Raw genomic sequence first — 18,967 nt, 5'->3', positions numbered from 1 at the left:
AACGGCTGGAAGTGAGCGGCTCACCTGTGTCGCCTATGAGGAATTTTTCGAATTTTCCGGGCTCACTTTCGAATAGTGTGTATTCATCGGGAACGACTATCGAGGAGCGATCTTGAGGGGCGGCCATTGGTCTCATGAATTTTCCACGCCTGCGATTTATGGATCTCGATAGGGTGTCAGTACTTGGCCGAATCAGACTACCAGCTTGAGTGGACCGCGCTAAAGCACCTTCAATCAGTTGCAATAGAGTTCCCAGGCCTTGGAGAGCTCTTCGTTTCAGTGTCACCCGCCTGGCCGCCACTTCGAGCGCTGCGGGATTCGGTTCATCGCTTTGAGCCCCGATCACTTTCAGCACCTCTTGGTTCGACATCGACGTAAGTATTCTTGCCTTGCAAGCGTGAAGATACCAGGTGTATGCATATGAAATGAGACAATTTGAAAAGCCCGCGCTCCGGCCGCTGCGGCGAACGTGGAGAAACTCTATATATCCTATCTCTCAATCCAATCTTCGGGCCATAATATCCGATAGGTGCTTGATTCGCACATCGTTGTCTATAAAATTTCCGACTCACTGATAATGTCCGATTTCGACCCAAAAAATGCTCATCAGCGGGAAGCGCTGATTTTTTGTTTCCACCTCGGGAAAACTGCGACGGAGGCTCATGAAATGCTCGGCAGAGCTTACGGTGAACGAGCCCTTAGTCGCGCTCAAACATTCCGATGGTTCCTGAGATTTGGGAATGGGAATTTCACTGTCGAAACAAAAGATCGTGGGAAACCTCCACAGAAATTCGAGGACCTCGATCTGCAAGCATTACTAGACGAGGATGATACTCAGACGCAAGCGGAGCTTGCCGGGAGACTCGGCGTTAATCAATCGACGATCTCCAGACGGCTCCACGAAATGGGGAAAATCCAAAAGCTATCCAGATGGGTTCCTCATGAATTGACGGAAAGACAACAAGAGGCCCGTAAGACAATCAGCAAAATCCTTCTCGATAGATTCAAAAGGAAATCATTTCTGCATCGCGTCGTCACTAGCGACGAGAAATGGATATATTTCGAAAATCCGAAGCGTCAGAAATCGTGGGTGAACCCTGGGGAAGCACCTTCGAGCACCGTGAGGCCGAGCCGCTTCGGGAAAAAAGCAATGCTGTGCGTTTGGTGGGACCAGCGTGGAGTTATTTACTTCGAGCTTCTGAAGCCCGGCCAAACAGTCGACAGCGATCGTTACATCCAGCAATTGACGAATTTGTACTATGCCATGCGTCACATCCGTCCCGAAATTTGGTCATGGCGCGAGAGAGCAATCTTGTTGCACGACAACGCACCCTGCCACACTTCTAGCGACGTCTCGCGGACCATCGAAAGCCTGAACTGGGAAGTGCTACCCCATCCCGCTTACTCCCCAGACCTGGCCCCGTCCGACTACCACCTGTTCGCAGCAATGGGTCATGCACTTTCAGTGCAGAAGTTCGAGACCTTCGAAAATGTTCAAAATTGGGTGACCAATTTTTTCGCCTCAAAATCTCTAGAATTTTATTGGCGCGGAATCCATCGATTGCCTGAGAGATGGGCGTCGTGTATTAGCAACGACGGCGCGTACTTCGAATGAGATCAGTTCTTCTGATAAAAAATTACAAACTCGAGTTTTCAGCAAATTTTGTCTCATTTCATGAGCATACACCTGGTATATATCGATGTTCTACAGGATCTAGAAGGGAACCAAGAGCGCTGGTTAGCGGTCCGTGGGGCGGTGGGGCCTGCACGCCTTGTGCGCAAGCATTATCTTTGAGCGAAACGGTCACTCAGGTCATTCATGCTGCTGGAAAGTGTACAGCGAAATCGGTGTCGGTTCCGAGCAGCCTTCCCCGAGCTCCCCACGAGGATTACCGCAAGTGTGTGTTCGATTCACACTGCCGGCGAGATTCAGACGAGCCGTGCTCGATCCACCCGAGTGCATCTGCTGTCTGCTACCGTTCGCCCAAGAAGCGCCGGCGTAAGCGAGGGTGTGCCGCCCAAGCTGTGAGTTGTGAAGAATGAAGATCTCATGGAACGGAGTACTTATGGAATGAGCAATCTATGTAGAAGGTTCTCGTGACCACGAATCAAGAGGTTCCTATTCCTGATCTGACGCGGATGAGTACATTCCAATTTTTCCCATTTCAGGCATGGAGAGATCGCCCGGAAGCAGTCCCGGACACCAGCAGCGAACGTCTCCAGGAGAGAGGATCATTCTTGAGCATCTCTCGATTCGTCTCCGCTCGAATCGGTTGAATGCCGCTTTCTGTGACAGGTGACGTTTTCCAGTCATACAGCGGTCAACAGAAGACAGAAGCAGTAACCCGTTTCGAAGATGTCCACCAAGCGGCGAGAAATTAGTTTGCAGATAGCGTGACGCTGAACAGCCATCGGAAGCTTGCCTCGGGCTAACACAATTCTCGGATTGGTTCAAGCAGATGGAGAGAGCTCTCGGGGAAAGCGAGAACGAAGGCTGGAGGGACATGCCAGGAAGCCCAAGCGGCGGAGAAGTGGGACTCGTCGCGGCGTCAGAGAGAGGGAGAGGCGGAGAGTAGAAGTGAGGGATGGGAACTCGGTGAAAGGGGAGGGATATAGGTACAGGATGACATCTCATCGCCCGAGGGGGCAACCAGCCGACCGACCGACCGACCACGCGAGTAGGTAGTCATCTAGCTAAAGGAAGAGGGGCTGAGGAACTCAGCCCCAATCGTTTCCAAGTCTTGTTTTGATAGGCTTTCCATCTCCGGAGGGTTGGCGAAAGAGAGGCTCCGTATTCAAATTGAACTGCTCCCTCCGTTCGTCGATACCTACTATTATGTACGCAAAGGGGTCGTCAAGTAAGGGTTCTCACCTCGTGTATGTCCATAGTTCCGTATCTGATGGGCTGTAAAAGCAGAAACGGCCGCTGTTAATTGAATGCTTCCGAGAATGAACGCCGGTCCGCTGAGTCGGTGGCGCAAGGTAGGTTTACATAGGACGAAGTTTCAAAACCAGGGTGCTCATCCGCTCGCGGGAGCGGTAAGCCGCCGTGATTGTCTCAGAAGTTGGAGTTGATGAATCATTGACCCTCGAGTGGCTCTAATAAAATATTTGCTGTCTGGCCGGCTGGCGCCGACTCCGTGGGATTGAGTGCAGTACAGACCGTTCGACGTGTAGGTACTCATCCAGATTTCCAGTCGACTATTTCGCGGTGCGAGGAGAGACCACGGCGAACGAACGAGCGGGGGGAAAGCGACCGGGGATGGAGCTCTCAGTTCGAAACTGAATTATCTAAAAGCTCGGCTGTCATTCCAACTCCTTGGGGAGATTACGTACATCTGGGGAGCGCGTCGACAGATTCTGCACAGGAAATCCTACTCGCTGATTCGTTGACCTCCGGTATCTCTCCCAGGCAAAGGTCGCGCACTGCCCAACTCTAATTATGTTCCCGCTCCCAACAGAACTCGTAATGCCTGGCTCTCCACACACAATAGATCGCGACCAATTTAGAAGTCTGCGAAAAGTTCCGCGGTCACTTGGCGATATTTCGTCGGAAACGAAACTCACCTCTACTACAGGGGAAGCGTTTGTACTGCGACGGAAACGATGAGTGATCGTTGTGCTGCTGTTGGACAACCGGGTTGTGACAGGCAAGCCCAGCCGGAAGATGGCCATCGAGTTCTCCTCCCCCAAGACCTCCTGACAGTCCTCCATGTTGGTTCAGGCTGTTATAGTTCACGTAACCTGGAAGGAGAAAAGTGGAAACACTTCAGACACCGCGAATTTCGATCTGGATAAGTTCAAGGACTGTGGAACTCCCCGACTTTCGATTTGAATAACACAGCTCTCTGGAATCCCGACCAATGGTCCAATGGTTTGTGGATCCGCTGTTTCAGTCGCCAATCTCTCCAGGGAGGGCCCGCTAGGAGGAACTTCTAAAAGCATCCAGCCTGCATAGATTAAGCTCTTCCACTCAGTCAGAGTTTCGCAGCTACTGGAGCTAGGTAAATCAGATGTGAGGCGCTCGCAATGCACCTACGGGCAGCGACAAATGTAGAGCGGGGTCGAATCGAAGGAAAAAGGTACTCTCAACAAAACGAGCCCCCTCCGAGGGCCAGCTGAGAATCCTTCGAACTTTAGATGTAGGTTGTGAAAGAGACGGCGACTTGCGAACGGGCGACACACCGCCGAGGGAAGCGGAATGGTCGACCGCCGACCGGACGGCCACCCAACCGCCCAGTCGAGCAACCGGCTTCTGCTAGTGGCAGCGGCGGGGATTTAAGAGGTGCATTAAGAGTGCTTACTTTATATTCCATTAGATCGAGCTAGCAAGCAAGCTAGGACGTCTCAGAAACGGACGGCCAAAGAAAACGGAGGAAAGAAAGAGATACGACGAGAACGAGAGAGGAGACGAAGAGCCAGAGGAGCAGCCGGGAAGCAGTCATCCAAACGTCTCCTTTGATTTAGCTGCCGACGACGTTGAAGGTTATAGTGCCAGTTCGCGGATTCGGCCCTTCCCGAGCACATCTTCTATCCGTCTGTGAGTCCTTTGTCCGCGTTTCTCGCACCGACTTCAAATGAAACATGACAGTCCGCCGGTGATCGGCGGAGTCCGCTCCTATCGGTCATCTTCACCAAAGAGAGAGCCTGACCGCGCAGCCATCGATTTCCATCTCACAAGTCAATGAGCTGTGAAGTGCCTCCTCGCCTCCCGATGGGCATTATTTTTATGCAGCCAGACCGCTGATGCATCGTGACCTTCGTGAAGATGTACTCGATGGATTAACAGAATCCCCGGCTCGAACCCGCGGCGCGAAGAAGTGACGAAGATGATTAAGTCAAGGCGACACAGGCGGAAGCCCCATCCGCCTACCCAATTCCCCTTGCCTCCTCGACTCGCTGGATGTGGGTGTCTGTCTGCCAAGCTCTGCCTTCCCCGGGAAAGGCTGAGGTCCTCCGCCTTCCAATGTCGTGCACCCCCCCCCCCCCGCCTTTCATATGCAAGCTGTTCCCGAGAGGTTCTTCCAATTCTCGTTATCAGCACGAGCCAGCTGAGCGATCAGCGGAGCGGACCGACAGGAATCTTTGTAGCCACGTATTTCACTAGCTCTGGCTGTATGTGAAATGCAAGCAGATACTTTGGATCTGAGTTCTCTCTCAATCTCTTCCCATTTGATATTCCTCTGATACACTGGCTCGCGGCTCGCATCCAATCAAGGATGGCTCCCGGAGACCAGTCTCATTCACAGAGAATCTACTACTGCAGAGATGGGCAATAAGTGGGACACCGTCTCTCGGAAGCACGCCACTGTGATCCTTTTCTGCTGTCTAATTGATCCCTCATTCCCTGGCCAAGTCCCGAGTCGGACCCGTTTGCAGCTGGTGGCCAGACCCAACGAGCGCATGAATGCTGGAGAGGGAATCACTTCCCTCGGAATTCTTGTCGTCATCTTTTGGTCATTTGTTGTGACATACCTAGTGTTGAGGCCGAATGGACATGGAAAATTGAGAGAGGAGAGAGTCGAGACAACCGAAGCAGCGGTAACAAAGACAACGATGGACGCGGCTGCGAAGTGGCCCTTAAGGCGGGAGTGTCGGAAATTTAACAATTGTTATTTTATGTGCCGTGTCTCTTTTTCCTTCCCACCGTCTTCTAACGAGGCCCCATCGTTTTTCGCAGCCGCTTCTATCCCTCTCCGAATTCTTTTCGGCGGCTGTTCTCTGCCTATTTCTCATTGTCTCACAAGTCTCGCTCCTGCCGTTTCCTTTCTCCGTGGACCCCTATCCCGGCTCTGGCTTCTCATTTGCTTCAATTCGTTCTTCCTCCGTTCGCTCGTTCGATTGTCCTCGGACTCTCTCGGATGAGCCCCCTCGTACTTGTAACTTCGAAAGCGGACAGTCACTAGGACAGAAAGTCGGACTCTCCCATGGAGAGATGAGCATCACAATGCTGTTTCGGCTAATGTTGCTCGTTAAAAAGTGCAGAGCCGACAGAAGCTGCTCATCGGGACTTGCCGTCTTGCTGCGGGGGCAACGCTAAGCTTTTGGCCTCTCGCATGTCCGATAGCTCCCATCGGATCAGATAGCGGACCAGTCGGAGGGCTGTTGCCCCGGAGAATATCGAGAACAGGACGACAAAGATTTTCAGACGTCTGCCGATTACTTCGAGCGTCGCACTCGGCCACTTCCAATATGAGGAGAATGTCCCCAGAGGTGACGCATAGAAAAGTGACATTCTGAGCGATAGTGAGCTCTCTAATTGATGCCGAGTTGAAGTGCTGACTCCTCCAGATGTCTGTTGACCCCGGCGCCATCTACTTCATTCTTCCATAAGACTCGGCTCGCCAGCGGGGGAGGGAGAGCTCTCGTGGGCGATTACTGCGAGGTTGACAAGATATATTGCTTGCCGCTTGACGACTGACCCTCCGCCCGGGACCTTCTCTGTTAGCCGAAGTATCTGCTACTTCTGTTGTCGGAAAGGGATTTCGCTCAAACCGCGTCAGCAGCACAAAATAGGAGACGACGGAAGGAGATGAGGGAGATAGTAGAACATGAGGATTCTGTGGCTGCCATCCGTTGCGTGGGGAATCTGCTATAACCGAACAATCGCGTCCGAAAGCAGTATGGTTTCAGGGGTGGTCTGGAGTGAAGATGAGGACAAGAAGGGAAGAGCAAGCCACTTCTTTCGCAGAGGAGTCTCTGGTGAGATTTCTCCTGACTTAGTGGCATTTTTTATTATGAGAGAGGACAGATACACGCAGCCGAGCTGACATCTCGGGCGGGTGGGCGACCGGAGCCATCCGAGCAGCCGCGGCTGCTCCACGGTGCAGTCGGTTCTCTGGGACCTAAGCGTTCGTTCGTCCATCCGTCCGGCTGCCCGTCTGTCTGCCCGGGGACTTAAGATCCGCCCTGCCGGCGTCCCGAATCCCGAGCGTCCGTGCGGCCGGCAAGCCAAGAACAAGACGAGCAAAGTTGGGCTCTGAAAAAGGAGTATTTCTCCTTGTTCTTCTTCTTTAGTGTTGCTCTTCAGGACAAGAGTCGATGGAGCTGGGAGCCAGTGCGGAGACACACGCGAAGAACATTGACCGTAATTAGAGCAAGCGAAGACGGAGCAGCTGAACCCCCGCACTGCCATCAGGTGTTCTTTATGGGCACTCGCTCTTAGTCAACTTCTAGGTCGCCTCTTCCTCCTCGTTTGTTCGTTGGGACCGTTCACACTCGGTGGGTCCTCTTTAACCGCGCTCACGGGTGAGAATTGAAAATTCCCGAGGGGTAAGAGAGTGAGTTTTCCCTGGTATAAAACTTCCGGAAACCCAGCATGAGCTTGTAGATCAGCTCCACCTTATTTACAAACCCAGAGATGTTGATCTGACTGAACAGTAAACGTCAATTGTAGAACCAGCTTCCAAGTGTAACGATACATCCGTCCGAATGCTTCAAAGGAGAGTCTCCAAGATCCAAAGTCTTTGATCATTTCGGTCCTTGCACCGGAGAAAGCTCCTCTACGTTTAGATGAGCGGCGCGCGGTTTCGCCGTTTTCGCGACTCGCACTCGTCGGGGTCGGGTGGCTCCAGACGATTGTGAAATTAGGGGCCGACCGACGCATGCTCTTTCCAAGTCCTCATTTGCTTCTATCATGCTTTCTGCCAGTCGCGGGGGGTATCGTGAAGTTTCCGGTCGCTTCGTTGTCGGCCTGTTGCGTTTGACCGGCCGTCGAGACTGCTCGGCTCTTAGAGCGACAAAGCGAGCGACTGACTAGCACACTTGCAACGAGTCCCTTGCGCTCTCCACTCACAGTTATCTCGACGACAAACGGATGGACTCCGAACAAACGAACGAATCTGTGGGCAGACGGACGGACGGACGGACGGACGGACCGACCGACAGACGAGACGACGTCAGCGAGCCGGCCGTCCGGCCCGCTGCGATAAGCTAATGCTATGCGTCTTCTCCATCAATCGACAACTTGCGCAGAAGTGGTTTTCGCCGACGTTGTTGACGTCGCCAGCTGGACTAACAGCCGAGGGCGCAACACGATAAAACTTTTCCCCATCATAAAACAAGCTTCATTCCGAAGGACGCAAAACTCAGACGGAGTTCGGCCGACTCCGATCTTATTGGACACACGTCTGCGCTCGCTGCTTCGGTCGCTGAGCCCCGTATATTTGGCTTGGTATGGCTGCGACGACATCGAAGGCCCTTCCAAGCCCCTTACGTCCTCGCCACGCTCTATCCGAGAACACTTCGCTGTCACTCTGAAGTGGACAGAAATGAATCCGGAAGCTCCTATATCGCTGTGTTGCAGAAGATCTTTGACAGGGCAAACAGAGCTCCTTCCCTAAGAGCAAATCGAAGCCGTGTCTTCGCGGAAAAGCCTCGCGTGCTCGCAACCGTCCCGGGGAACAAACAGGAGAGCTGTCAGACCAGCGGAGCCTGATAAGCGTCACTTCTGTCCGAGACGTTGGACCAGAGAGAATTGCTCCAATAATTCTACTCGCCTTCAGGGAATGAGGCTCAGAATCGCCTGAGGGACAGAACGGTCGCCTCAGGCAAGAATGAATATATCTGTCCGCCAGAAAGCGGAGACGGACGGAACGAATTCCTTCGAGCCGGGAAATAAGGACGGCCCGACCAGAAGTTCTCCTTGGTATAAATGCGTTCTATCGGACGGCGATCCCTACGTTGACGTTGTTCCACGACGAAGCGATAGCGTCAGTGGGGCGAAGATAAGAACGACGAGCACCGATGTCGGATCGAGCGTGGTGCGCTCCCGCACGGGAGGTAATGCCATCTCCGAACGCTCCGTGACATTCCGCATCCTGCTCGGACGCCACCCGGTATCGAACTACCGTCAGAATGTCCGATCGAGATGAAGAACCTGGACCTCGCAACGAGATGATCGGAGGATCCGGGAGCTCAGTCGATCCAAGCCTTCGTTTCCACAGCTCCATACTTACTAGCGGGAGGACTTGTTCCAAAAGCGTGGCGACTATGAGGCGCGGAACTAGCGTCACGCCGCCGATAATGGAAGTATTAGAAAGCGGGCAGTAGCGCTCGGGCGGATGAGAAAGCGTTCGGACGGATCGGATATTAGTGGGGCTGGAAGCGTTCTTTGCCCTACGCTCGCTCGATTCCCCGAAAATGAGGCTGTTAAAAGTTCGGAAGCGAGACTGGCTCGTGTGCGACCCACCCAGCCGCGAGCCATAGAACAAGCTTGCGAACGAGCGGACATACGGGCGAACGGACGGACCTACCGACGTAGTTCGCGCCGAACTCTCGGGCGTATACGAACGAATACACTTCTGCACACATGTGTGCTCCCCGCATGTGCGCATACGAGAACTCCCGTGGACGGGAACATCGGCAGGTAAACACTTGAGGGGCCCGAGCGGAAAGTCGAGGGATACAGCAGAATTTTTCCGTTTTTGCTTCGGCAGATAGAAAGCTGTCGACCACTCGATCGGCAGACAGGCAGGCAGGTCCAATACCGCAACCCACAGCGGAACAACATATCGATCCGATACACATAAACAACGAGATGGCTGGCAGGAGCTAGCTCAGCTGAAGAGTGTTGCTTGCTCATCTAGGAGTGAGTGCGTCCCTGCGTCCGTCCGCTCGTTCGTTCCTCCGCCCGTCCGCCTAGCTGTCGGTCCATCCGACTAGCTATCCATCGAGTGGTTCTAGAAGAGCAGCGCTCGAGGAGGAGCGGGGGGACGAGTGGGAGCACAGAGAGATGGCATCGTATCATCTGTCAACGGCCTAACATTCTGCTACGGGCGGCCGCGCAGGATGGCGGCAAGGGGGTTAGCCGGTAGGCAGACTCTCATTCGGATGGGGAGCAAAGAAGAAAGTATGGAGAGCGCAAGACATGTTTATATCCACTACTAGTGCAACCAACTTCCTCCTCATACGTTCGTCCGTTCGCTCGCTCGTGGCATTAGGTCCTGGCGGCGAAGAGCGGTGTCAGCGAGAAAACTGGTTTCCTTCGGTCCTCTTCTTCCCGTTCCATCCTTATTTACGTTCATGACAGCCATGCTATCGCACACGAGGATGGGCCGCCGAGCTGCCGATTTTTACTCGCGTCGTCGTCGCCAGGGTCTCATATATAGCCTTGCATTCTGTCCGTTCTCTTCGTATTTTCCTCTAATACTTCGACCCCGCCCCTCCCCACGCGCGATAAAATTCTGAGGGTCATTCTCTGGATTCCAGCCGACTTTTCGCCTCGTCAACAACTTTCCCCTTGGGTCTCTCCGACGTATTCGAGCATGTTGCTTCGCGAATATCGCTCAACGTGAGTTCACGTTCAGAGCAAGACCGGAGGCAAGGGGAAACTGCACTTTGTCTAAACCTTTCAAGCTTCAGAAGAATGGACGGCAACAGAAATGCGTGAGTGCGAGGGGAGAAGCAGAACGAGCGTGGGACGGCGAGTAGGAGTAGCGGAGAAAGATGAAGACGAAGCAAAGAGGGCACGAGCTTGAGGAAGAAAAAGTAAAGCACAAAGCTTGCAAATAAAACGGAAAACGGAATAAAAGCCTCTCCGTCTCCCGGTTGTCGCTCTCGCAAAGAGAATCGCGGGACGCGCAGCAAGGAAAAAGATGCAAGGAATGCGTCCAATCTGTTTAAACAAGCGGAAAAAAAAGGAGCGGGTTTGTTGGACGCAAGCGGGTTGCGGGGATATGAATGAGGAACGGCTTCGAATCCTTCCCGCAGAATGAACGCCGCCGCTTGAGGGAGGAACTCATTCCAAAACCGCACCCATTCTTGCGACGAAATCGCCGCGTAACTCAATCCAGTTTGATGAGTTTGTATTTCTGGATTCGACGAACAAGAGTTTCTGCACTCCCGGTTCTCAAGTCTGGAATTCGCCGAGTTCGGAAGCGCATTTTCCGTCGGGATTCGGGAGCAGCAGCAACCGCGTCGGACGTCTTTTCGGGAGCAGCGGGCAAGAACATTGACCTATGGAAGAGTCCGCTAGCTTCCTCTTTCTCGCTTTCAGGTGTCTTCGGCCGCGTTCGGTGTCACTTCTTTCTTATTTCTTCTTTGTGAGCTCTTTTTCGCCATGTGTACTCCTTCCACAGCCTGTCCGCCTGCTGCTCGCAGCCGCGGCGATTTGACAGACGTACCTGCAAGTGTTTGTTTCGCCGAAAGCTCTTGTATATGTATTCTCTCTTTGTCGCTGTCCTGCACTTCGCCGGGCTTAGTTCCGCCGAGCGAGCTGCACCAGACTACGAATGGCCGGCCTTGCTATTTCGGTGAGTTGTACTGGGACGTAAACTCCGCCTGCTGAGCCGTTCACACGTATGACACCCGAAACGAACGAGCTGGTTTTCTAAGCTTAAAAGTAACCAAAGCAAATGCCCGAACAGCACAATTACAGCAGGGAACGTGCGCGTTGACTCGCGCACGCTCCACTGACAGCCGTGCTCGGTCTCTGACGCCAAGCCGGCCGCCGACAAAACTCGGGCTGTGAATATACGCGAGGTATCCGGGAACTTTTGAGAGGAGCGACCGAAACAATATCAGAGGCGTTCCGCCGCAATCCGTTCCCGATTTTCGAGGCAGGCAGAACAATGGCAACTCTCGGCCGGTATTCCCTCGTGCTTGACCTTCGAGGACCGGTTTTGGTGAGAGCTGACGCTTCGAATCTCCGATCGGTCCTACAATGAGCGAGATGCGTTCGCGGTGTGGGCAGGATCCACGGTGCTCCGAGACGTTGAGCCGAACTATTTACAGAACCCGGCAGAAGGGTTCCGGCGCGGCGACCCTTGAGCGAGACGGGGACATTTCTTCGAGCTTCGTCAGAACGTGGATGCTTCCCGATTCTCTCGATTGTAGTGACGCCGACGGGGCTTCACTTGTCTGCGAGTCCTGCCAACGGTCTCTGGAGTGTGACGACAACTGGACTGGCAAGGAGGGAGGGAATGAATAGAAGGGAAGCGAGTTTACTCGAAAAAAAACTGCGGCTCAAGCAACGGAACTCCAACATGCGACTCGGCGAGCTCTCTCGAGCACTCACCAAAACACACGCGGACCGCAACGTCATAAACAACGCAAATTGATTACAGAAAATTCATTAGCCCAGTTGGAAAAATGCTCCGCTAAAAATGTCACCCAGCCGCTGCTTCAATTAATTTTCGAGTCCCGTCCACCGAGGGGGAGACAGAGGAACATCAAGGCTCGGATACCGACGAATACTCACAGTGGAACAATAATTATTATTACTAGCTTGTTTGAGAAACGGAGAGGCATACCACCGAGCGAGGGGAACGGCAGGAATTAAATAGGTGACTGACGTGGGTCGCTGAGGGATCCGCCCGGAATTGGCCGTAGGCCAAACCTGAAGGAGGGATGCGAACGATGCCCTCCACAAAGGAATTGTAAATACATATACACTACAAGGCCGTCGACGTCACAAGTGTCCCATTCCTCAAATAGACCCATTCCCTGCTCCGGAATCATATTTCTCATCTTTTACTTTTATTGAGCAATTCCCCTCATTTCAAGAGTAGATGGCCTACGAACCCAGGCGCTCCAGGCAGCGATCGCCGATTGCTTTTCCTCAGATGAAGAGAGCGGGTTCCCGAAACTACTTTTCCCTCTAATACATCTCGATCAATGAAGACACGAGCACCGGATAGGTTGGAAGCGAGCGAGCGAGCGGAGATGAGTCTCGTCCTCGGAGTTCCAGTCCGCACAAGCAACGCATCACTGTTCCGTTCCCGAACATAGGAGTTGAATGGACGAGCCGACATTTACCGTGGTGAAAGTCTTGTACGCCGACTCTGAGCGCCTGATCAAGATCGGCTAGGACAGGCCATCTCCGGCCCCGGAGTATCGGATAGGTCGGGTACTGTGATACTCGGAAGGGAAAATTCACGGAAATCAGGTTCCAGGCTTCTGATATCGCAAGATGCAGCTCGCTTCCGAAAGCCACCGAAGTAATGTCTCTTTTCGTTTTCGTCTCCTGAACAGCAGCGGCAAGAGCAGCTCGGGGCTTTTTCCGAGCGTTAAATTCTTCGCATGATTCGTTGGTGATCCCCTGGGAGCGTATGAGCACAGCTCAGTTGCTGGCGAGTCCTTCACCGACTCAGACAGATATCGAGTCTTCCCGTCGAAATCTTCGATCCGTATCCTATATCAAGGGCTCTACTCCCTCTTGAACGCCTATTTTCGGAAGCTCTCAGAGATCGGGACGGATCTCCAGAGTGTTCGCCCTTTTGCTCCAGGAGGTGAACCGAGCAACAGACAGACTTTTGTATTAACGACTACGACGACGTCACGGAGAGCGCTTTGGACTCTGTCGTATGTCTTCTCGATATATTGACATCCGATGGACGCCCACCTGGCGCCGGCTGTTGATTATTGCCAGCCAAAGACGTCAAATCTTCTCCCAACGCTTTTTTCATCCTTTTATTTCCTGTCCCTTCCCTCAGCCATTCAACGTTCTCTCCTCTAGGCTGGTCTTGTTCCCTGACGCCGGACGATTTCTCTCCCCTCAGCCGTTTTTATCTCTCGCTTCCCGTCTGCGGTACTCCATATATTGTCTATCTATCCAGAGTTTCGGTCACACGAGCGGACGTACAAGCAGACGGCTCAACTGGAGGACCCGTCACGGCTCATCCACTCCTAACCCGGTCGGGGCTCTGTTCCCGTGCCACCCAGCGCCTCGGTCCGCAAGACGACTTGTTGTGCTCCCTCCTCCAGCGGGGTCCCGTTGTAATCTCGAGGCTTTTTACCAAGGGCCTCCTTGTCGGGCATCAGCTCCCTAGACGCAACAGCCCTCACCCGTTTCCATTCGCTGGCCGCGGTGGCATCTTGGCTCACTCCAATACCCGTACTCCCAGACATGTTCTCTTCTCCAACGACGCGACGGGAGGAATAGTGCTTGGCAGCGCTAAGATCTCGACAACAGTGTTCTCGAAACGCTCTCAAAGACCCTTCGAAGACAGAAAGCTTTTTGTTCCCTTGCATCGTTTCCGTGTCGATGAGACGAGCAGCGACGTATCAAGCGTGTTACAACACGGATGGGCAAAACGATGTATTTGCGCGGTTTCGGCCGCTAACAGATTCCCCGCTCGGGAACTCCATGGCTAGATTGGTGTCTGGGCGCTCGGGCGTGGCTGGAGTGGCTCCCTGCGTGGGATATGGCGGGCGGCCTGGGCCGTGGGAGCTTCCGCCGACCCAGCAACAGGAATGGGGACAGGTAGACAATCACGGAGTAGGTATTCCACCTTTTTCGAAGCGTCTCGGAGCAGCTGCTCGCGACGCGGATGTCATCTCCAGCCAACAAGTCGAGATCTTGCGTGATGGCTCCACGTAGGCAAATAGAAGTAGGAAGATAGATAGCTAGCGGGAAAGTCGAGAGGATCAAGGGACGAAAAAGAGGATCAAGGCACTGATAGAACCGAAAGCATGGATCGGCGAACCCGGAGGGACAGGTCGGAGGCAGACTGGCGTACGTATATAGTACAGGAACGCAGGAGGCGAATCGACCGAGCGACCGACCGGCTCACGCACAAACTGACAGACGGAGCTTCGGGAGGGCGGGCGGACAAACGAACGGTGCTGATGTGAACTTTTGCTCTTTCTGTGCTGTTCGGATTTCCTCTCGGTGCTCCGTTCGGCCGGGATGGAACTCGCTCAGCACAGGAAACATTTATTGTTTATCCTATGGTTGCAACGTCGAGTCAGCAGCCAGTTTCAATCCACTTTCGGCCGACTCTGCCTGTTGCTCGCTCGTTCGCTCGGTTGGTTGGTCGGTCGGTCGGTCGACCGGAGAAGACCGACCGAAGGGTGGATTGGCCGGCGGACGGAGTGTCGGACGCTCGAGCCGAGTTTGCTGGATCGCCTGTGCTCAACCGCCGGCTCGTTGCCCGGCCGAATTCCTTCAATCTCGCGAACATGCTCGCGTGCTCGCCCTCGTTGCTGCTTTGGCGTTCTTCTGCGAGCTGACCGTTCCCTACGTGCTCAGTCTGACGCGGAGCACGCAGAATTCCGTTGCATGCGCAAGCGGTGGCGCAAGACGATACGCGATCGGGCGCACTCATTCCAAGGACGAGAGAAACCTACGAGCCCACAGGGATGTGGAAGAACACGGTGAGCAGAGGCGAAAGAAAACAGGAGCCGTCGCGTCGCTCGCACCCGGCTTCGACCTCGAGTCGAGGTCGACTCCTGTTGAGTATCCTGATCTCGATTCGAGACGACATTTCCCGTAGTTCTTGATCACGAGTCTTTTTGTTCCGAGAGTTCGGGGCCGCGAAACATGAAGTGTTCCGGAGCGCTCCTGTATCCTGTGCTGGAGTTCGATATGAGGATGGGAACGTGTCTTCGAGGGAAACTTTCTGGGCTCGTCACACTCCGCACTCGTTTTTCCTTCGTCGCAGTTGTGTCAATCGCCAGTCGATGTTGATATGTGCTCCTTGGTTTTGCACTCGCTGGAGAGCTCTCCGATTTCCGGCCCCGCCATGGAAAATAGCGTGTGAGCAGGCCAGAAGAACATTCGGAGATCGGTAATGAAAAACCTATAGTCGCTACCGATAATTCGAACGCAAGTCTCCGCAAAGTCACTCCCTTTGCTCGCATGGTCACTATCGCTACGAGGAAGCAAGTGGGGCTTAGAGCGTGGTGATGAAAGATGAAGTTGCTCAACCGAAGTTGAGAAACATCGTCCAACCACCCACATTAATTATCCGCTACGCCACCACGAAGCGAATTGTCTTCCGCGGATACGAAGCCCGGAGGCGCATCACGGAGCCGAAAGAGAAAACTCCCTCGAGCTTGAATTCGTGGTTCTTCTCCTACCGGACTTATTGGACGAGTCGGGCTGTAGTCCTCCTTCACTCGTAGTCTTCGCTGCCGCAAGAGAGAAGCGCCGCTTCGGTCAGTAGGCCCATCTGGCCGTCGGTCGGTCGATTCCGCTTTTGCGAGATCGGCGCCAGGAAGAATATGTTCAATTAGTTTTCACGCAAGCGTCGAGAGAAACGTGCGATGTGATGTCTTCGTGTTTCCCGGCTAGCCAACTTGTTCGGTTCCCGTTTGCCGACTCATTCTTTCGGACATGTTCAGGATATTGGGTTATCGATACGATTCGATCTGCTCCTAGATGGAATAATTTCCACCGGATAGAAAAAACCTCTTCCACGAATCCCCTGCTCGGGTACTTCGTGTTCGCCTTGCCGTTCCCGGCTCCGTTCGGGAGCTCAGTCGAATGGAACAATCTTCCATACGGAGCTTCAGGTACTTATACTTTGAACGTTCATCTGGATCCATACTCCCATCCACATCAACGCTCAAGCTCCACGAGGAGAATGCGTGCACTTTCCAACATTCCCGCTTTCTCCTCAAACGATATCCTCGGCAAACGATCCGATGACTCGTGATTGTAGGTCACGTTCTCACCTGGAAATGGAAAACACGCATCGTTAGCGGAGGGGATCGGGAAAGTCAGGATCACTAGTATATGGAATTCATTGGGTTCTCCAGAGGCGTAGTATTGGAGGGTTATACGCTGAGGGTATCCGGAGATTATTAGAAATTATACGATAAGGAACCATCATGTATCTTGATATGAGTGATCCATATATGTGTGTACGAGCAAGGATACGTGTTATCAAAGTCGTGATGAGGGTGGTAGCCGATTGAGCTAATTTTCCTTAGGCCTGTCCTTGATGAATATTCCGAATCTTCGATTGACGTTCGCTCGCGGTTCGGATCTACCGTGAGATCTTTGCAGCTTGGGCATAGCGAGCCAGATCTTGCCTTCCGGGAGATCGCCGAAGCGCTTTGATGACCGGAGGCTCGCTCCGTGAGACAGTCGGTGGCTACTCCGTCGTTCGCTCGGTCGGTAGATAGCTTGGTCGGTCGCTAGGCTGGCTAGCTGGCTCGGTCCTTCCGTTCGATCGTCCTTCGGAGCTTCCGTTCTTGCTCGGCAGCAGAACAAGCGACTGCACCGGCTCAGGCGTGCCGTACCGAGCGAAATAGGATACGTCTTAATGATTATCGTGCCTAGCATCACGGCCACCATTAATAATGCAAAACATCTATTGGTCTCCGCTAGTTTCTCTTTTTCTCTCGCTGTGGCTCATATACTGCGATGGCTCGGAAGCTGATTGGATATCTTGCTAGTCAACTCGTCCCACCAGCCTGCCTGCTCGCCGAAGTCTTCGCTCTTCCCGCCTCGTCGCTCGATGAGGGGCGGACGGGTCGGTCAAAGGGTCAGGCGATTCGGGAACGAGGGACCCCACAGGTTGTTCAGGTGTTCAGCTCGTTTGTCTATCCCTCCGGAGCTCGCTTGGTTCGCGCTCTCGCAGTTCTTCATTACGCTCGAAATCCCGGGATTTATCTCAAGAGTGATCCTTTACTCGCGCTCTCGGCTTTCGACCGTCCCCCTCTTTAAAAGGATCGTTTACTCGCCTGCCGCCAAAGCCGCACCGGTGGTGGCCTGGCTTTCGCTCTCACAAAGCTGAATAGCGGAGCCGCAGTCAAGATCAGGCCGACACTGACTGAGTGGGAGAGAGACCCTACCATGCGATGGTCCGGCAGTATCATCATATCCCGCCGAGAGACTCCGACGACGACTCGGAGAACTTAACGAATCGAAACAACTCTGAGTCGTCCTTCACTTGATTTTCCCCTACGAGATGAAGTCTGGGAGATCGATGGAACCTCGGATTGATCGAGCCATTGAATGGAGCGAAAAGCGATCAGAAGCAATCGAGATACTCGCCACCTCACTGGTCGGGAAATCAGGTTCCAATCGAAATTTCCTCGAGCACCGGAAGTAAAAGTCGTCGAGAGACCTCCGCCAACCGATCGTCGGCGGACACCAGACGAATTCGAGATGTCCTTCGCGATCAGAGCGAACGACTAGTCGATGTCGAACCCTCGTATAACCTGACGGGCTTATTTCCACTCCGATCCAAATCTCAGCCGCTGTAACTTCTGCCTGGCAGAATGTTTTTTCCCAGTCTTCCTTGCCTCCCAAGAAACCTCCCGGTCGCTGAATTGCTCAACGCGGCCTGCGTAAGTGTCAGCAACTGGCGCTTGGACGTTTGAAGTTTTTTTTTGCTCTTTATCTTCCCTTAATACGACGGGATTCCTGCTTCCATTGAACTGCGGGTTCTGCACCGCTTAGATAAGGCAGTGCTCTGTCGTGGATTCCAGCAGGCGACGCCGACATCGTACCGCGAGTCTGAAAGCTCTGCTGATAGCAGCAAGGCTCAAGGTGTTCTTGGTCTGTCGCCCGATTTTTTTCCCAATTCAGCGGCTTGCTCTTCTTCTCGATCTACGTTGCTGTCGACGGCGGCGAGGGTTTTGTCCCCGCTGTCTGTTCGGATCTCGGTGACGATAATTATTTGGGGGCTGTCCTTCTCCCGACTGCCCATCTGCGTCGGAGTGCCTGCATACGCTCCGAGCGATTTTGGCACATCGACAGCGACGCATACGGGACGTTGAGCATATCTTACGCCATTATGCATCACCGTAGGGTTCGCCCATTCCGAGCTTAGAAGAATTTCCGGAAGGCACCGCTTCCCATCGAATCGTCTCAAACAGTTTCGATCGCCTGAATTATCTCGAGGCGGTCCGACGGCGCAACTCAGTCGTCTCCGCTTCCACCAAATCGGGATGGGACGATGCTCTTCCCTCCACCGATCCTTTTGGGACGGAACGGCGACCGATCGCTGTCGGAAGGACGTTGAACAGAGCCTGGATCCAGTTCGAGCCCACAAAGCAAGCACCAAACAAGCAGTGCTCGGCAGCGGGATTGCCCTGTGATTTGACGCCGATAGACGGTCAGACAGAGCGACTGACCAAGTTGACAGAGAGGCTGGCAGCGGAAGGGCTTGATGGCAAGCGGGGAGTCCACAGATTTATGAGGAACTCTATTCGAGGCCGCCGTCGACTGCAGCGAAGGTCGCTCCGCCGGACAGAAGGGCGTTCGAGCGAACTGGTGACGGAAACCGGGGCA

The 18,967-nt window shown here is 53.7% G+C and overlaps 1 protein-coding gene across 1 annotated transcript in view; it reads right to left on the bottom strand.

Annotated features, from left to right (window-relative positions):
* The window catches only part of LOC100899333 (translational regulator orb2-like), a 124,527-nt gene that overhangs the window by 13,502 nt on the left and 92,058 nt on the right, over nt 1-18,967 (bottom strand). Inside the window, 2 exon segments of the mRNA XM_029111956.1 lie at nt 2,873-2,905; nt 3,568-3,627. Of these exon segments, the coding sequence (XP_028967789.1) occupies nt 2,873-2,905; nt 3,568-3,627 (93 nt within the window).

Source organism: Galendromus occidentalis, unplaced genomic scaffold (genome assembly GCF_000255335.2).
Source record: "Galendromus occidentalis unplaced genomic scaffold, Mocc_1.1 scf7180000077477, whole genome shotgun sequence".
NCBI lineage: Eukaryota > Metazoa > Arthropoda > Arachnida > Mesostigmata > Phytoseiidae > Galendromus > Galendromus occidentalis.
Note: the sequence above shows the minus strand (reverse complement) of the source record. Positions and strands in the feature narration are given on the sequence as shown.